The 15,340-nt window shown below is 29.2% G+C and overlaps 2 protein-coding genes across 6 annotated transcripts in view; one reads left to right on the top strand and one right to left on the bottom strand.

Annotated features, from left to right (window-relative positions):
* Positions 1-7,421, top strand: part of chp (leucine rich repeat containing G protein-coupled receptor chaoptin) — a 28,153-nt gene extending 20,732 nt beyond the window's left edge. For both annotated transcript variants that reach the window (XM_035371454.2, XM_085808435.1), the window contains exons 3-4: positions 2,657-3,451; positions 5,562-7,421. In XM_035371454.2, coding sequence (XP_035227345.1) covers positions 2,657-3,451; positions 5,562-5,879 — 1,113 coding nt within the window. In that variant the 3' untranslated portion in view covers positions 5,880-7,421. The remainder of the gene's footprint in view (positions 1-2,656; positions 3,452-5,561) is intronic.
* Positions 1-15,340, bottom strand: part of LOC118199566 (telomerase protein component 1-like) — a 507,852-nt gene that overhangs the window by 322,976 nt on the left and 169,536 nt on the right. For all 4 annotated transcript variants that reach the window (XM_085808431.1, XM_085808432.1, XM_085808434.1 and 1 more), the window contains 4 exons: positions 13,891-14,057; positions 9,226-9,388; positions 8,252-8,410; positions 7,914-8,006 (listed from right to left, as the gene is read on the bottom strand). In XM_085808431.1, coding sequence (XP_085664557.1) covers positions 7,914-8,006; positions 8,252-8,410; positions 9,226-9,388; positions 13,891-14,057 — 582 coding nt within the window. The remainder of the gene's footprint in view (positions 1-7,913; positions 8,007-8,251; positions 8,411-9,225; positions 9,389-13,890; positions 14,058-15,340) is intronic.

The following is a 15,340-nucleotide window of genomic DNA, read 5'->3' as shown; positions in this document are numbered from 1 at the left end:
AATTGTATTACACATGCAAACAACAAGGTTAAAATGTAGACCTGATTCTGTAAAGACCATTTTAAAAACCAGAAAAAAAAAAAGAATAACATGCCAATATAGCTACTATTTTGTCAACTGTAGAATGCATCACGGTTTCTATTCCATGCTCAGTTTTCGTATTCATTATATGTATTTCAGAATAAGTAAAATAACTTTATGCAATGAAAAGTTTTAAAAATAAATATCCCAATGTCCATTAAGGTCATGAACTTTTATTGTAGTAGTATCTCATAATACCACACAGGAGATATCCATAACATGTTTTCTCACTGTATCCTCAAAATTAACATATTTTAGATAAATTACATTAAGCTATTTTAGCAATGCTTTTAATAGATTGGCAGTTTTTAGCAAACATACATATTGATAAATCAGCTGGATTCATGTGATATTTGAAGTTTTACATGTTTAGAGTTTATTCATGAAAGACTATTCACATGATTCAATAACTTATGAGGCAAAGTTAGTGAAACAAGGAATTATACTTGTCAGGAATAATTCAGATTATTTCCATAAAACTTAAATAGAAAATCGATAAAAATTTTAACCCTTTCAGGACGGGCGTCCCATATACGCATTCCCAAAGAACATCTCTTACAGTCGGGGGTCCCATCCATGCATCCGTAGGGATTGCATTCAGAGGACAGGTGATGCGTATACGCATTTTAAGCTGCAACGTTTTTCTGAAGGCCACTAGATGACATCCTATGTCCATTACTTTCGAAATGAACACAGTTTTAGGTTCCTGACCTAGAGTTTGATATATTCTACTTGTCTTTGGTATTTTATTCATCAGCTCTTGCGAAGGTGGGGGGAAGCGTAAACAGAGGTGAGCTCTTTAAATCGCTGCATGCTACAGAAAACATTCGCGTGTCTGATTTATATCCAGTTCCTTCTTTTTATTCTATTTTTTCCTTTACTATGTACAGTCTTTTATGTACAGGTTAGTATTTACTATGTACAAGTACTTTACTATGTACAGGTTAGTATTTACTATGTACAAGTACTTTACTATGTACAGGTTAGTATGCGGAGTATTGTTACGTTTTGCATTGCCTTCAGATATATTTCTGTTTCTTCTCTTTTTATTTCGAAAAGCCTCACCTCCAGTCTATTATGGCAGGAAGGCACTATTTATCATAGGAAGAATCCCTCATACGGTCAATGAACCATTTATTAATGTAGATGAGAGTGATGATTCATTTTCTAAAGAGTTAGAAATTGATACTTTTTCTGAGAGTTAGAAAGTGATACTTCTCTTCTCCGTGCTTCGAGATTTACCACACCCTGTCTTCATTTTAAGTGTTGTTACTTCTTACTGTAAATAGTCTTTATTGTGTTGTTTTATTAATTTTAAACTTTATTAATGGATTTTATCAATTAAAACTTTGGAATAATTTGAATAGCGCTTCCGAAAATTATTTTACTAGATAAGCAATTTTTTTAGTATATTTTCATGTAAAATAAAGAAAGAAATGTTATTAAGTGCTAATTTTAACATATATAAGAGTTCAAGTAATAATCTAAAATGATACCAAAAATTTCGATGCTAGAAGCGAAACTTTTTTTTTTTTTTTTTTCTGATTTTTTTTATAAAATTAGGCTTAGCAAAGCAAAACCTCCGTCCTGTATGGTGACTGCCTTCGCCTTCGATTCCCTTCTGTAATGCACGAGCATCTTAAACAAAGGTGCGCCGTCGCGAAAAGGTTAATGAGAAATCTGGGTATGAAAAGGATTGGGGCACAAAGACATTCATGGGGTACAAACCACACAAGGAAAAGGCTAGTTTAAATGATTAGTTAAACAGGTGCATTAAAAGGGATTTTAGCCTTTGCTTTACGCTGTGAAAATATAAATAAAATAATTAATAAATAGAAATGCCGAAAGAAAATAAATTAACTACAAAAAAATTAAGTTTAAGATAACAATTAGCAAAAATAAGCAGAATATTATAAAATTCTTCCCGACTACAGCTTTGTCTCTTAGAACCATAACAGAAAAAGTTTTAATTAGAAATTTATTAATTTAATCCTAGATTTACACCCTTCACATTTGATCACTCTAAAGATAGCAACTTAAGGGCTATCAAATTAAAATGCATAGGCTTCAGGTTTCGATGAAAAATTAAAATTGAAGCTCATTTTCGCAACAATATAAGTATTATTAACATCACAACATTCATACAGTAAGAATAAAAGCATATGATCACATTCGGAAATATTTAGAATACCTAGATCCACAAAATCACAGTTATTACCTATTGAAAGAAATAATTAGTCATCTACTTGTAAAGTTAATGCAGCTATTATATTTAATTTTGCCTCAGAAATTAATACCCATATTTATAATGCATTGGTAATGGACACTGATCAATTGTGGACATTCTGAACTAGATTAATATAAGAACTGAAGCTTTTTATGACAACAGGAGATAAGAGACAAGGTAACAGAATTGTTAACTGCAAAGAGCTTCAAAAGAATTTACATCTCCCTTTTCAAATCACAATGTTCACTACTAAATCAGTGTCTGCTACCTTTACTACTTTATAAAACTTTCAAAAAATTATAAATGAGACATGTATAAAGGTGTAGTAATTACTTAATTAATTTTCAGATTTCTTTGGATTTGTCACATAACAACAATGAACTGCCTCAGTGGATTTTTGAACATTTTCCAGAAAGTCTTGAAGCCCTTAATTTAGCAAATACAAGCCTAAAAGCAGTTCCTTTACTTGATACATGCAACCTGTTGTTTCTCAACCTGAGCAGAAATTCAATTAAAACTCTAGAACCTGATGATTTTGAGCAACTAAAAAATTTACAAGTTCTAGACTTCTCAAATAATTTTCTTTCCACAACATTCAGTAATGTATGGTCTAACTTGCAACAACTACGGTCACTGTATCTGCAAGCAAATCCAATCCAGAGTATATCTAACAGCAGCTTCAGTCATATGGAAAGACTACAGGAATTGTTTATAAGCCATTTAAATTTACAAGATATACAGAAAGATGCCTTTCAGCAATTAACTGCATTACGAAAACTGCAAATTGACACATCTTCAAAATTGAAAGATATCACTTTATCTCAAATACTAAGTAAAAATTATGGAATAGAAGAAATACATCTGAATGTTCAAGATCCAGACCTGGAAGGAATTTTTAGTGGGCACACTCCAAAGTCTTTGAAAGCAATAATACTGGAAGGGGAAAACCTGAAGCATGTGGCTGAATCAACATTTGCTGATATCCAAAGCCAAGACTTAATCCTCCACATCAGGAATACAAATATAACAAAATTATCAAACAATTTATTTAAGAATATGAAAGATGTAAAAAATTTCACGGGATCATTCTTAAACAACAAACTGCGAACAGTTGAAAGAATATTTACACAAGCAGAAAAAGAGGTAATCAATTTTATTTAAATTATTTCACAGAAATATTTAAATATTTTATTTTATGAATCATTAGAAATAGATGAATGCAAAAATCAGGCAAATAGCACATCTTTAAATGGGCACTGATTTTATGCAAAATTCTCAATTTTGTGTGTCAGATGATGAAGTGCTTTTTCTTCAAGGAACAAAAGTATTCTATATTAAGGGCAGGTCAAAAGCCAAATAATCAGTCGAAATGAACTGAAAATAGTGCTTTCTAACTGAAAATAGTGCTTTCTCTAAATAGTGCACTAACAGAAATCAAAAGGACAAATTAAAAACTAAGAGGTCAGAATTAAAACTGGATTGCAATTACTGTCATTAATTACAGCAGACAAAGTATTTGTCAATGTTGAAGGCTTCAATATAAGCTCATTAACCATCTGAAAATGTTTTTTGAATTATTTTATGACTTAAGATTCAAGTTTTTTTTCGTATATGCGCTCTTTATTTGATGGGTTATATATTTTTCAAAACCAATCTAAGGTGATTTTTGCCTGACTTTCATATCTGATTTGGGTGCATAGTTTCCTATACGTATTTATAATTTAATGCCAACCACTAGGTAGTTCAGAACTTCTCATAAACAGATTTTCTTTCTTTCAATGAATAAACAAATTAACTCTTCTCTGAAGAAATAGACAGTTCATTTTTCTCTCAAAATTGAGGTTAATAGGTCATTCAAAGAGCCAGAATGCCATGGACAACCAAAGGAAAGGAAACATTATTAGCCAGATATTAGTTTGGGCACTTTTGGGTATTCAGTTTACTTGCAGTTGTAATGATACTCGTTTTAACCAAAAAGAAAAATATTTTCTAACACGTTTAAAAAAATATTCTCAAACTATTCCATTTTACTGGTCTTTCTAACTTGAGTTTTATACCTAATCACTGAGATTTGTACAAGTCGAAATTGCTTTGCAATCAAGGTCAGATATTAAAATTTCAGATGTGTCAGTTAAAATAAAACGATGAAAAATGATTGGAGATTGCTAAGACAATGAGAATCAGCATAATTAAAAAAGAATATTGAAAATTATGCTGATTCTGGTTTTTTTCACATAGTTTTGAAGGTTCCAAATTCAAATCTTCAAAATTAGTCCCACAAATGAATGAAAAATATGCTAATTCCTGTTGCCATAACATCTTCAATAATTTTAGAAGTTGTTAAGATATATGATAAATTAATAAGCCAAAGAGAATTCCATTATAAAGTAGATACATGTTGTGTTTTATATTTATAGGTGTACCTTAACATAAATGAAAAGTAGAAAACTTATTTACATCTAGCATATTTTTAGCAAAGCACTATTAATAACTACCAGCTATTTTTTATTATTAAAAACCTGTTTCACTGTTGAGATACATGTTGTGTTTTATATTTATAGGTACCTTAACATAAATGAAAAGTAGAAAACTTATTTACATCTAGCATATTTTTAGCTAAGCACTATTAATAACTATCAGCTATTTTTTATTATTAAAAACCTGTTTCACTGTTGGTCTTTATGGTAAATAAAAATCCCTCAATTATACTTAATTTTCAGGTTTGAAGCATTTATGCTTTACTGAATAAACAAATGTAACATACAACTATATCAGATAGTTAACAAGTTCATACTGCATTTATGCATATATTTAAAATAAATTCCACATTTATCTAAGTATGAATTATTTCAGTTTTTGTATAAAACATAGAAAGAAGGTACAATCAGAATGTATTTTCAATAGTCAACCTAGCAAGATTCTCCAATACAGTACAACCAAATTATGAAAACATCCTTTTGAATGCAATTCATGCAACTCTAAATAAATATATAATGTCAAGCAGCACTACTATAAAAAATATAAACGAACATGCAATATTATATATATTCTAATATGTGGAACTTTTATTTTATGTTTTAAGAGAAACTTATAAAATTTTAATATATATTTAAATTATAATCTTAGAAACATATGCATTATATGTAAGAGTACAACATGCAATTTTAGGAAGTCTGTGTAATAAGCAATTTTACCTTTGAACACATGACTATATTTTACAGCACAGCTAATCATTTACACGCTTTGTTTTTAGGATTCAAAAAAGTATCTGAAGCAACTGGAAATGTCTGGTAATCCTTTGAACTGCAACTGTGAATTTGCTTGGATATGGGAATGGCTAACAGAATATGAACATGAAAATGGATGTCAAGACATGTTTTGCGATGAGACTTATTTACGAAATCTGCGTGAAGCAAAATGCGTAAATATGAACAACAAATCAATTATTAATGTATTCAAAACTGATCTGGATTGCTTTTCAAATAGTGCAACAGGGATTTTTTTTAGTACATCATATCAACTCATTTTTAAATTAACAGTGGCATTTTTATATATAGGTAGACATATATAAATTTTACTAAAATACAGCATGCATGCTTAAGATTTCACAGCACATTATTTATTGCCTGGCAATTTCAGATTTGTATTTAACCCTTAGAGTTATTTCATCCATATGAAATCTGAAAATAAATGTAATCCATGCTTCAAGTAATCAACTTCAAATTTGCTGTCATACTTAAAATACATATTCTATAATGCTTATTTTGATATGAAGCAACAATAATTAAAATAATAGATTGCCTCAATTAAAGGAAGCAGAAATCAGGATCTAATTTCCCAAATCAGTACTTTATAATGGTTTCACATTTTGATTCAGATCACAGTAGCTTGTAATTTTTAAGCCAAGAAATGGCTAAACAAGATTTTCAATTTGAAAAGAGAAACGAAAGAAAAATTTATTTTTCATTTTCTCAGTAATGTTTCAGACAGCAGATATAAAATATCATTTACACAGCATTCTCTGCATGTTCCCCATACATTAATCTACTGGTTTCTTGAATGATAGTACAAAAATATTAATGCATTTCATTTAAAGTACTCTTATGTTTCTGATTAATCAATTTAATATTTTAAATATGTCATGCGTACAGAAGATCCTTAGAAATTTCATAAATTTAACAAATAAACATCACAAGTTACATAAAAATCTAAGAGGGCAATATATTCTGCCCTAATTTTAATTATAAATTAAATAAAAAATAGTAAAGAATTTTAAATTAAATGTTGAACTCTTTTTGGTGTTAAATAAAATACCTTCATATTTAAATTTTATGTTATTAAGATGTGTCATTAAACTAATAAATGAAAGTAGCCGAGTCTTAAATTTTAAATTCAATACCACATGTGCAGAACCTTCCTAAAACAAAATATGTGTTAAAAATATATGTAGAAGTGGATGGAAAGAATTCCGCACAGCGTAACTCTACAAAACCAGACTAATGGAACCATAGCTATTATCTGCATAATTACACTTCTCTTTTTCAGTAGACCAAACACATTTACTTTTATGCAAGTGAGGGAATTTTATTTTTCACTTATTCTGTCTTATTTCAACAATGGTTATACAGTTAAAAACAATACAATATTTCTTATTTCTTTAAAATAAAATGCAAAATATTTTCCTTGAAATTAAGAGATAAAATATCTTTTATTTATTTGAATACTTATGTTCAAGAACAGAAAACAATTTCTTCAAGAAGAAAATAAACTACATTCGAATACATGCATGCACACACAAACACGAACAAAAGAAAAGGGGGAAAGAAGGGGAAGAGTGAAAGATCATGACGTACAGTAATTGGCTCCAGCAGGTAAGAAAGAATCTACAGAGGCAAGTTCCTTAAGTGAAGAGAAAACAGAAATGATATTCCCCCACTGTTTAGAAATGAGGCACTTTATGGTATGGTTCGCAGAGTGAACAAAGAAACTTATATTTTGTATGCAATCACCTTTACTATTAGTGCTTATTAGCCATATATCTGCTAATTGATAAAGATTTGCTTGTTGATGATATACAGTTAAATGTTATTAAATTAAATGAGATGACATATGACATTAATGTCTTATAATAATTTTTGGTTATAAGCCTATAAATATGTCACACGCATTCATCTAAATGTAAGCTACTTAAAAATTATATGCCAACCCAATGATTTTTAACTGTACACTCCTGGGAGTCCATGCATTAATATTCAGGAGCTGTGATTTTTTTAAAATTAAAATTTGATTTGCTAATTCAACCATGAAAAATATAAAAACATCATGTAAGTTTCTGATTAAGAGTCTGTCAACATGCAAATAAGATGAAAGGAGCTCTCAAACCCTTTAAGAAACACTGTAATACAAATACACTGTTTTGTGATTTTGTATTTGAATCAAAGATTTAAAATGCATTCATAACTGAATAAGGAATTTAATTGGCCTTGAGAGAAAAAGTGACGTAGATAATAAAGCAGTTCTGGATAATTGAAATGCTACTGCAGTATTACAAGAAAAAAGTTATTTCATAAAAGACTGCTATGAATCAAAAATTTTGTGAACAAACCTTTTCACTTAAGACAGTTCGCTGTTCAAGATAGTGTTCAAATAGCTTACTCAAAGATGTTTGGGATTTTAGAACTGATGAATGGCGATACTCCTGAAAATAAATAAAAGACGGAATAAACGTAAGAAATACTAACAGAATTCAACATTTTGAAAACAGATACAATATTAATTTTTAAAAATTCATAACTGAACATCAGTTACTTTTGACTGTTAGAGTAGACAATTCTTAAAAACATGAAAATGAGACAAATTACTCGACATGCATAAGAAACACAAGTTCAATATAAATAGTTAATATGGCTCTTAGTCATATGAATGTGCATAAATAAAACATACCTGTTCATATTTTTCACATACTCTTTTCATAGTACTTAAAAACTGGTCATTGTTAAATGTTACAGATTCTGCATATTCTGAGCTACCAACAATTTTCACTTTACAATCTTCACATGCTCTCAAGCACATTAAAGCGAGCATAATGCAGGAAGGATACACCTAAGAGAAATTTTTACAGTTTAATTTTTTTTCACTCTCATGCAGATTAAAGCAAACATAATGCAAAAATCATACAACTTAAGAATTTTTTGAGAGTTTATTTATTTATATTAGTATTTTTACTTCATTATACATAATTTGCACATTTGTATACTTCATCAAATGTTCATTATCAAACATTAATGTTTCATGAAACAAAAAGCATATACAGAGCATCTCAAAGAGGAATATACTAAGACTGTTTCTGTGACAAGAAAACACAGTGATAGATTGACAGTACAACATCGATTGCTTGATGATTCACTCATCCAACAGATTACTACTACTTGTTGCATTTTTCAATCTCATTATTATTCGGAACATTACCTTATTTCATAAGCAATATTTTTAAATATTTTTATAGTGGAGATGAAAACATTTGCAATATAAAAATTTTATAAGCAAAAATTCATACTTATGGAAAGCACACATTCAAAATCTGATCCACAAAAATGAAGCAAAATTAGACAGACATAAACATAGGTAACTTTATTGAAAATGCACATTAAAAATAAAATCATTAAAATTAAAGTAAAATTAAAACTATGCGTTATGAATTAATTAGTTTATACATCATTTATTCAGATTTTTATATGAATACATGGATTGATATATAATTCATTAAAATACACATAAGAAATATTACACGAAATCTATTTACAATTTAATTACCATACTCTATTGCATATTATAATCCCTTAAAGTTACATTTGATTAAAAGGAAAAATTTTTTACATGTATATTATATATAAAATTTTGTCAGTTCATTACATTACCTTGCTCCTACTCTGAGCAGAATGACTTTCATAATTCAGGAGATCACAGATAACTAGTGTTTTCCCAGGCACTGGATGCAAATTGTGAAGTGCAGACAGTTCTAAAGCCTTACTAATCGAACTCTTATAGTGATTAAGAATGTGACTTGAAGCATTCTTTATTCTGTTTTTAAAAAAAAAAATCCTTTATTAAGCCTTAAGGAAACTTTAATAACAAGAAGTTAGGTATTTATAAAGTTACTTTAAATTCTCTTTACCATAAACTAAATCTAACACTAAATTATTACATAACCATATTACAAAATATGTATGTAAAAATATGAGTTTAGATATTTTCAAAATTTGATCAGATAAGTATCATTGTTCTTTTCTTTCTCTTACAGCTACCATCTTACAGTACCATCTCTCTTACAGTACCATCTTAAACTTACAAAGCATACATGACTTCAAACTTCAAATAATATTGCTAAAGAACATTATTTACCTTACATGATACAGTTCTAATGTACAACAATTATACAAATAAAAATTCTAAGAAATTAACAGAAGGCTAAAAGAATTACTATAATTTAAATGGTCAAATTAAATGCCTGCAGTGTTACAAGATTTCTCTCAAAAATTCAATGTAGGTAGTTCCCCCCCCCATAAGAAAAGTCTTAAAATTAATTTCCTTTTGATAGTTGATGGATAGTATTTTATGTAATTTTATCATAAATATTGAGAACTATAATGGCATAATTGTAAAAATTTAATTTTTTTGCAATATTTTGGTATTTTTCTTCAATTATTTGGGATAAGTACTTTCTGAGAAGCTAATAGTAAACATATGAAAAAATTCAGAGTAAAAATTAGCATAAAACTTGATTGAAGTTTCATTGGAACTCTGTCTAGTTTTATTAAAGTAAAAACAAATACTTTCATAAAGTTAATTGGAAAAAGTAAAGCAACCTAAATTGCATAAATTAACACAACTAGTTTCAAAGAATTGAATAGAATCTTCTTCAGGTGCAAGAGAGAAATTGAATAATGATTTCTCCTTCAGAAGGTTTTATTAAAATTCTAGTCCTGCAAATTTATGCAACTTATACTGATTTTTTTGCTTCACTATACCCAACATTTGATCTCTGGCATGTTATTTTAATTAATATTAAGTTGTTGAGCCATGCTTCTACTAATAAATTTCTCTGGGTACTTTTCTCTTAGAATGGCATCATTTAAGCCAAACATAAACTTTGGTGCAAAATGTTACAAGATGTTGCCAATCCTAACAATCTGCAAAGTTTTATGGGGAAAAATGAGCTTATAATAATAATGTATCACACTACATAATATATATAATTTTTATTATGCACAATCCTGAAGCTATGGACAATGATTGATTAATAGAATTCGAGTTTTTTTACATTTTCACTAAGAAAATTACACAAATTCAACACTGAGCCCATTAAACATTGCACAGTGTTTCATAACATGGTATTAATAGGCTACCATATTCGGCATCTTGGTGCACATTTCGCGAATGACTCTTTATTAACAAAGAGCAATCTATAAAATATATCCTATTAACTATAAAAACAATCTAATTTTTTTTTAATTATTACTGAAATACTTTATTCATGTATTTCTTTGTTCCTCTTTTGTTTCATCAACATTTTTTCTTCTTCTTTTTAATTTTTTTATATGTATTAGACTCACAAATTTCACTTTCAGACTCATAATCACGCTTTTATTATTTTTATGTATTTTTAATTATTTTTATAATTTTCATCATTATTTTTGTGTCCCAATTCTCGTCATCAATATGTCACACTCACTTCAAAACAGCAGATCCAAAGATGGGATTAGGTGAAATAGTTTTTTCCAAAGTCTGGAACAAGCATTTATGTTTGCAATCATCCACTAAACATTTATAGCACAATAAGGTTTCATAATTATTTTAAAAAATTACTGCTTGATCAGCCTTTAAGTGATACTGTAATTTGTACGTTGAATCTGATATCTGCTTCTGTTTTGAAGAGGATTACAGCTGTTATCTTTTGGTATTGTTAATACTTGATTTTGTAGTATTCTTGACTTGCATTTATGAGGACTTTGAATTCATTCAACAAATTAACAGACTGTTCTCAACCGGATTTGAATGCTTACATTTTTCAGTCATGACCCCCTTTTTATCACTGAGATTTTTTTGCGACCCCCAGGACCCCATAATATTTATGAAACTTTTGTGGGACCCCATAAGCATAATGCAAATCCTATACACGCATATGTGAAACTCAATTTTTTCACTTGTACTGTAATATACTACTGCAGTTTTAGGTCATTAATTTTAATTTCTAATTTTAAGACATAGAATAATGTGGAAATTTTAAATAAGCAACAGACAAAATGAGAGCATCACGTGCAAAGCAAGTAAAAATGAACGTTTCTATTATAAAAAGAATGCGTCAAAACATTTTCCTTCTTTCTTTGTCTGTATTGTTTAATCTTTATCTATTTTGGGATATGTTGTGTAAAAATATTTGGTAATTGTAAAATTATTATAATAAGTTAAAAGAATTATCAAAACTGCTAAATTTACTGGCACCCCCCCTGCAGGTCCCGTGACCCCCGTGGGGATCACGATCCACAGTTTAAGAAACGCTGCTTTAGAGCAATTTTTGAATTAGTTAAAAGATAAAACTGAAAGACCAATAAGTGGACAATGCAGCAATCCTCAACCATGGTACGCAAGAGAGAAATAGGTGGTAAGAAAGAAGCAAAGCATTTTTAACTACTAAATTCAAAAATGTCGAGCAGAAAAAGAACAATTGATAGAAATTTCCTGTTATCGAACTCTAAATGAAGAATTAAAAAATAACACACTTGTTGACTTTTCGTTGAACTGAAAAAAAGGAATTTAAAGGCATTTCAAATAAAGCTATTAAATTTTTATTGCTATTTTGTACAACCTATTTGTGCGAACCAGGATTTTCTTCAGTGTTATATTTGAAAAATAAAGGCAGAATAAAATTAAAAGTGGATCCTAATTCATGGTTAAAACTAAGTGAAATAAGACAAGCCATAAACAAATTGATCTCTTTTAAACAGGTCCAGATTTCACAACAAATTTTAGAATTAAAGCATTATAACTTAAATTTTAAAAATTAAAATGGTAACCAATTTTTAATCTAATATTTTTTATGTGTGCATATTTAATACAAATAGCCAATAGGTTGTGCAAATGACAAAATATTTTTTTAATATTTCTATTTAGAAACTGAAAAATAATCATTGTAAAATGTAGTGGTGGTACTAAAGATTTTCAGTTTTTGTTTAGGTGGTACACGTTAGTCAAAAGGTTGAGAACCGCTGCTGCACAGCAATTTTTGGATCGGTTAAAAGATAAAGTTGAATAACTTCAGTAAGTGGACAACAAGATTTTAAATTCTGTGCTAGAGGCCAAGAAGAAGGAGAATATAGAAATCAACCTTTATGAAACATACATTGAGAAGTTTATGAACTGCATTATGGTAATTAAAATATTTTAAGAAACCACCAAAGCTGTTACAGCTAAATACATGGCAGCAAATCATATCATTATGTTTGAAAATACAATAAAACTTAAAGTTCCGCTTTCTATTTAGCTTCCTCATTCAGGATACTTACATGAGTCATCAAGAAGCAACAATATAATATATGAAATAGAATTAAGGAATTTAAGATTGCATAATAATTTGCACATTTATTTACAATACATGAGTCTGACATTTTTTTCCAAAAGACAGAAACTGGACACTGTGATGATATAAATGAGACAAGGTTTAATCTTGACAAAGATGACAAAGAATTTTTTTATGGCCTAAACATATTAAGCATAACATTAGCCATTAGGAACAGAACCCTTATAAACACTTAAGCATACTTAGAAGTGAACTACATTTTGTTTAGACCGTATTAATAATATTATCTAAAAAAGTTTAATTATCCAGCATTTTGGTCTTTCTGCCCCTCAACATACATAACTTCTAATTATCCATGATGTAGTTTTGTGTTAAAATTTAGTATTGGTTTCAATGATTCCTTGCTTCACCTAGATTTCTTCTTTGGCAACATACTATTCCCAATAGAAAATATTCTTTCTATATATGTTGTAGTTCCTAGATTTTTGGAAAGAATAAACTTTAAAATATTGCAGAAATGTCTTGAAAATCTAGGTGTCATTGTTCATTTCTGAAAATTCCTACACCTATTTGTCAGATACAGGAATGTTCCCCTTAGGCCTTTACTCCTTGTATTCAAATGCCTCGTAAAGTTCTTTAATATAACAGATATCAATAGTAATCAATAGTGAACAAACTCCATCATTTTCCTCACATTAATGATACTGATATATCATTACAAGTTATGAACAATATTTAACTCTGAAAAGGTAGGTAAACCATATTTCTAACTTTTATTAAAAGTGGTTCCAAATTGCCATTTTTATCAAAACGTGTGGATGGCTGAAAAATATGAAGAATATGGTATGTATGATGAGCCTGTAATAGACAACTTTACCACATATGGTAAGATAGTTTATTATTACAGGTATTCATTTTTTAAGAATTATGTTTTTGCAATCATCATAAAATAAAAACCTTAAACTAAAACTGATTTTCCACAGGAAGAAATTACATAACACCATACCTCTGAAGCATTTTTGTTTTCCATTTTATCTTCCACTTTGGAGCAAATTTTGATACAAGATGTGAACCTTCTGCTTCATTCCGCTTGATTAATAATTCAAGTTCTACTACAGTTTTAAATGCTTCATAAAACTGAATAGGTAACTGACGACTGTTTACAACAGCATTCTAAAAGAAAATAAATAAGCATTAAAGTAGAATGGATTATTTTGCTTGTTCCGTATCAAAGGCTAATTTAATCTTTTTCATGCTTATTACTAATTGCAGATAGTAGTACAAGATCATAAACTATAAAGCTGTAACATCAAATATATTTTTACTCCTACTTGTATGCCTGAAGTTAAAGAGTTCATTCCTGTTTCTAGCTGAAAGTATTAAAACAGAATTTCACAATCGATTCTTTCTGGTTTAAATTTTGCCTTGTTATTTACATATTGAGTTTAGAAATAATTTCTGCACTGATAAAACTTGACATATGAACATGAATTCATTTTCAGAATGAAGAAACTGATGCTCAAAATGTTAAACATATTATGGGAACAATAACCATCATTAATTGCTAAAATTATCTTTACCGATTTTAAGGTTTAATGTTGCAGATTTTGCTGTTCCTTAATCTTCTAATTGGATATGGCTTATTATTTTTTGCACACTGTTAGAGCAATTTTATAAAAATTAAGCTTAAACTTTCAATCAAAAAGAGTTTGCAATTCTGGAGCTACTAAAGGATCTACAAAGTGAAAGCATGTTTCGATGTCCATCAAACAAAAAGTGGAATTGCTGTAAAAAATGGATAAAGCCATATCCGTCTCAAAATTATGCGAGGAGTATGACGTTGGAAAGTTAACTATATATGACATAAGCAAAAAGAAAAAGGAACTTTTTTTTGTAGATCCCGGCACCCCTTTCGCAATGAATAACAGAAAAATTGTTCATTATGCTAAAAGTGATGATTGAATGGGTCATAGAGCGTCGCAGCGAGGGTGTGCCATTGACGAGTCCAATGCTAATGGCATATTTGAAAGGTTGGTTAACTAAATTTAAAAATCGCCATGGTATAAGGCAATTAAAAATTTCACGTGAAAAAGCTTCAGCTGATACTGAAGCTGCTGAACTATTTGCAGATGAATTCATTGAACTCCTTACTTGTGAAAAATTATCTCCAGAACAAATTTACAACGCTGATGAAACTGGTCTTTTCTGGCAATTTATACCATGAAATACCTTGGCAACTTCTGCAAAAAAGGCTCCAAATGGTGTCAAAGATTCCAAAACAACATTAACTATTTTAGGGTGCATAAATGCTGCAGGAATGGACAAGTTCAAGCTTTTCGTAATCGGAAAACATACACAACCTTGAGCATTTAAAGGAGTAAGAATTTTCCCCGTTATATATTGTGCAAATAAGAGAGCATGGATGACACAAGCATTAATGAATGATTGGTTTGAAA

This window comes from Stegodyphus dumicola, chromosome X1, assembly GCF_044657685.1.
Source record: "Stegodyphus dumicola isolate Sdum_Otavi_A_Nest chromosome X1, ASM4465768v1".
Lineage (NCBI taxonomy): Eukaryota > Metazoa > Arthropoda > Arachnida > Araneae > Eresidae > Stegodyphus > Stegodyphus dumicola.
The sequence above is the reverse complement of the archived record's forward strand: the minus strand, read 5'-3'. Positions and strand labels throughout refer to the sequence as shown.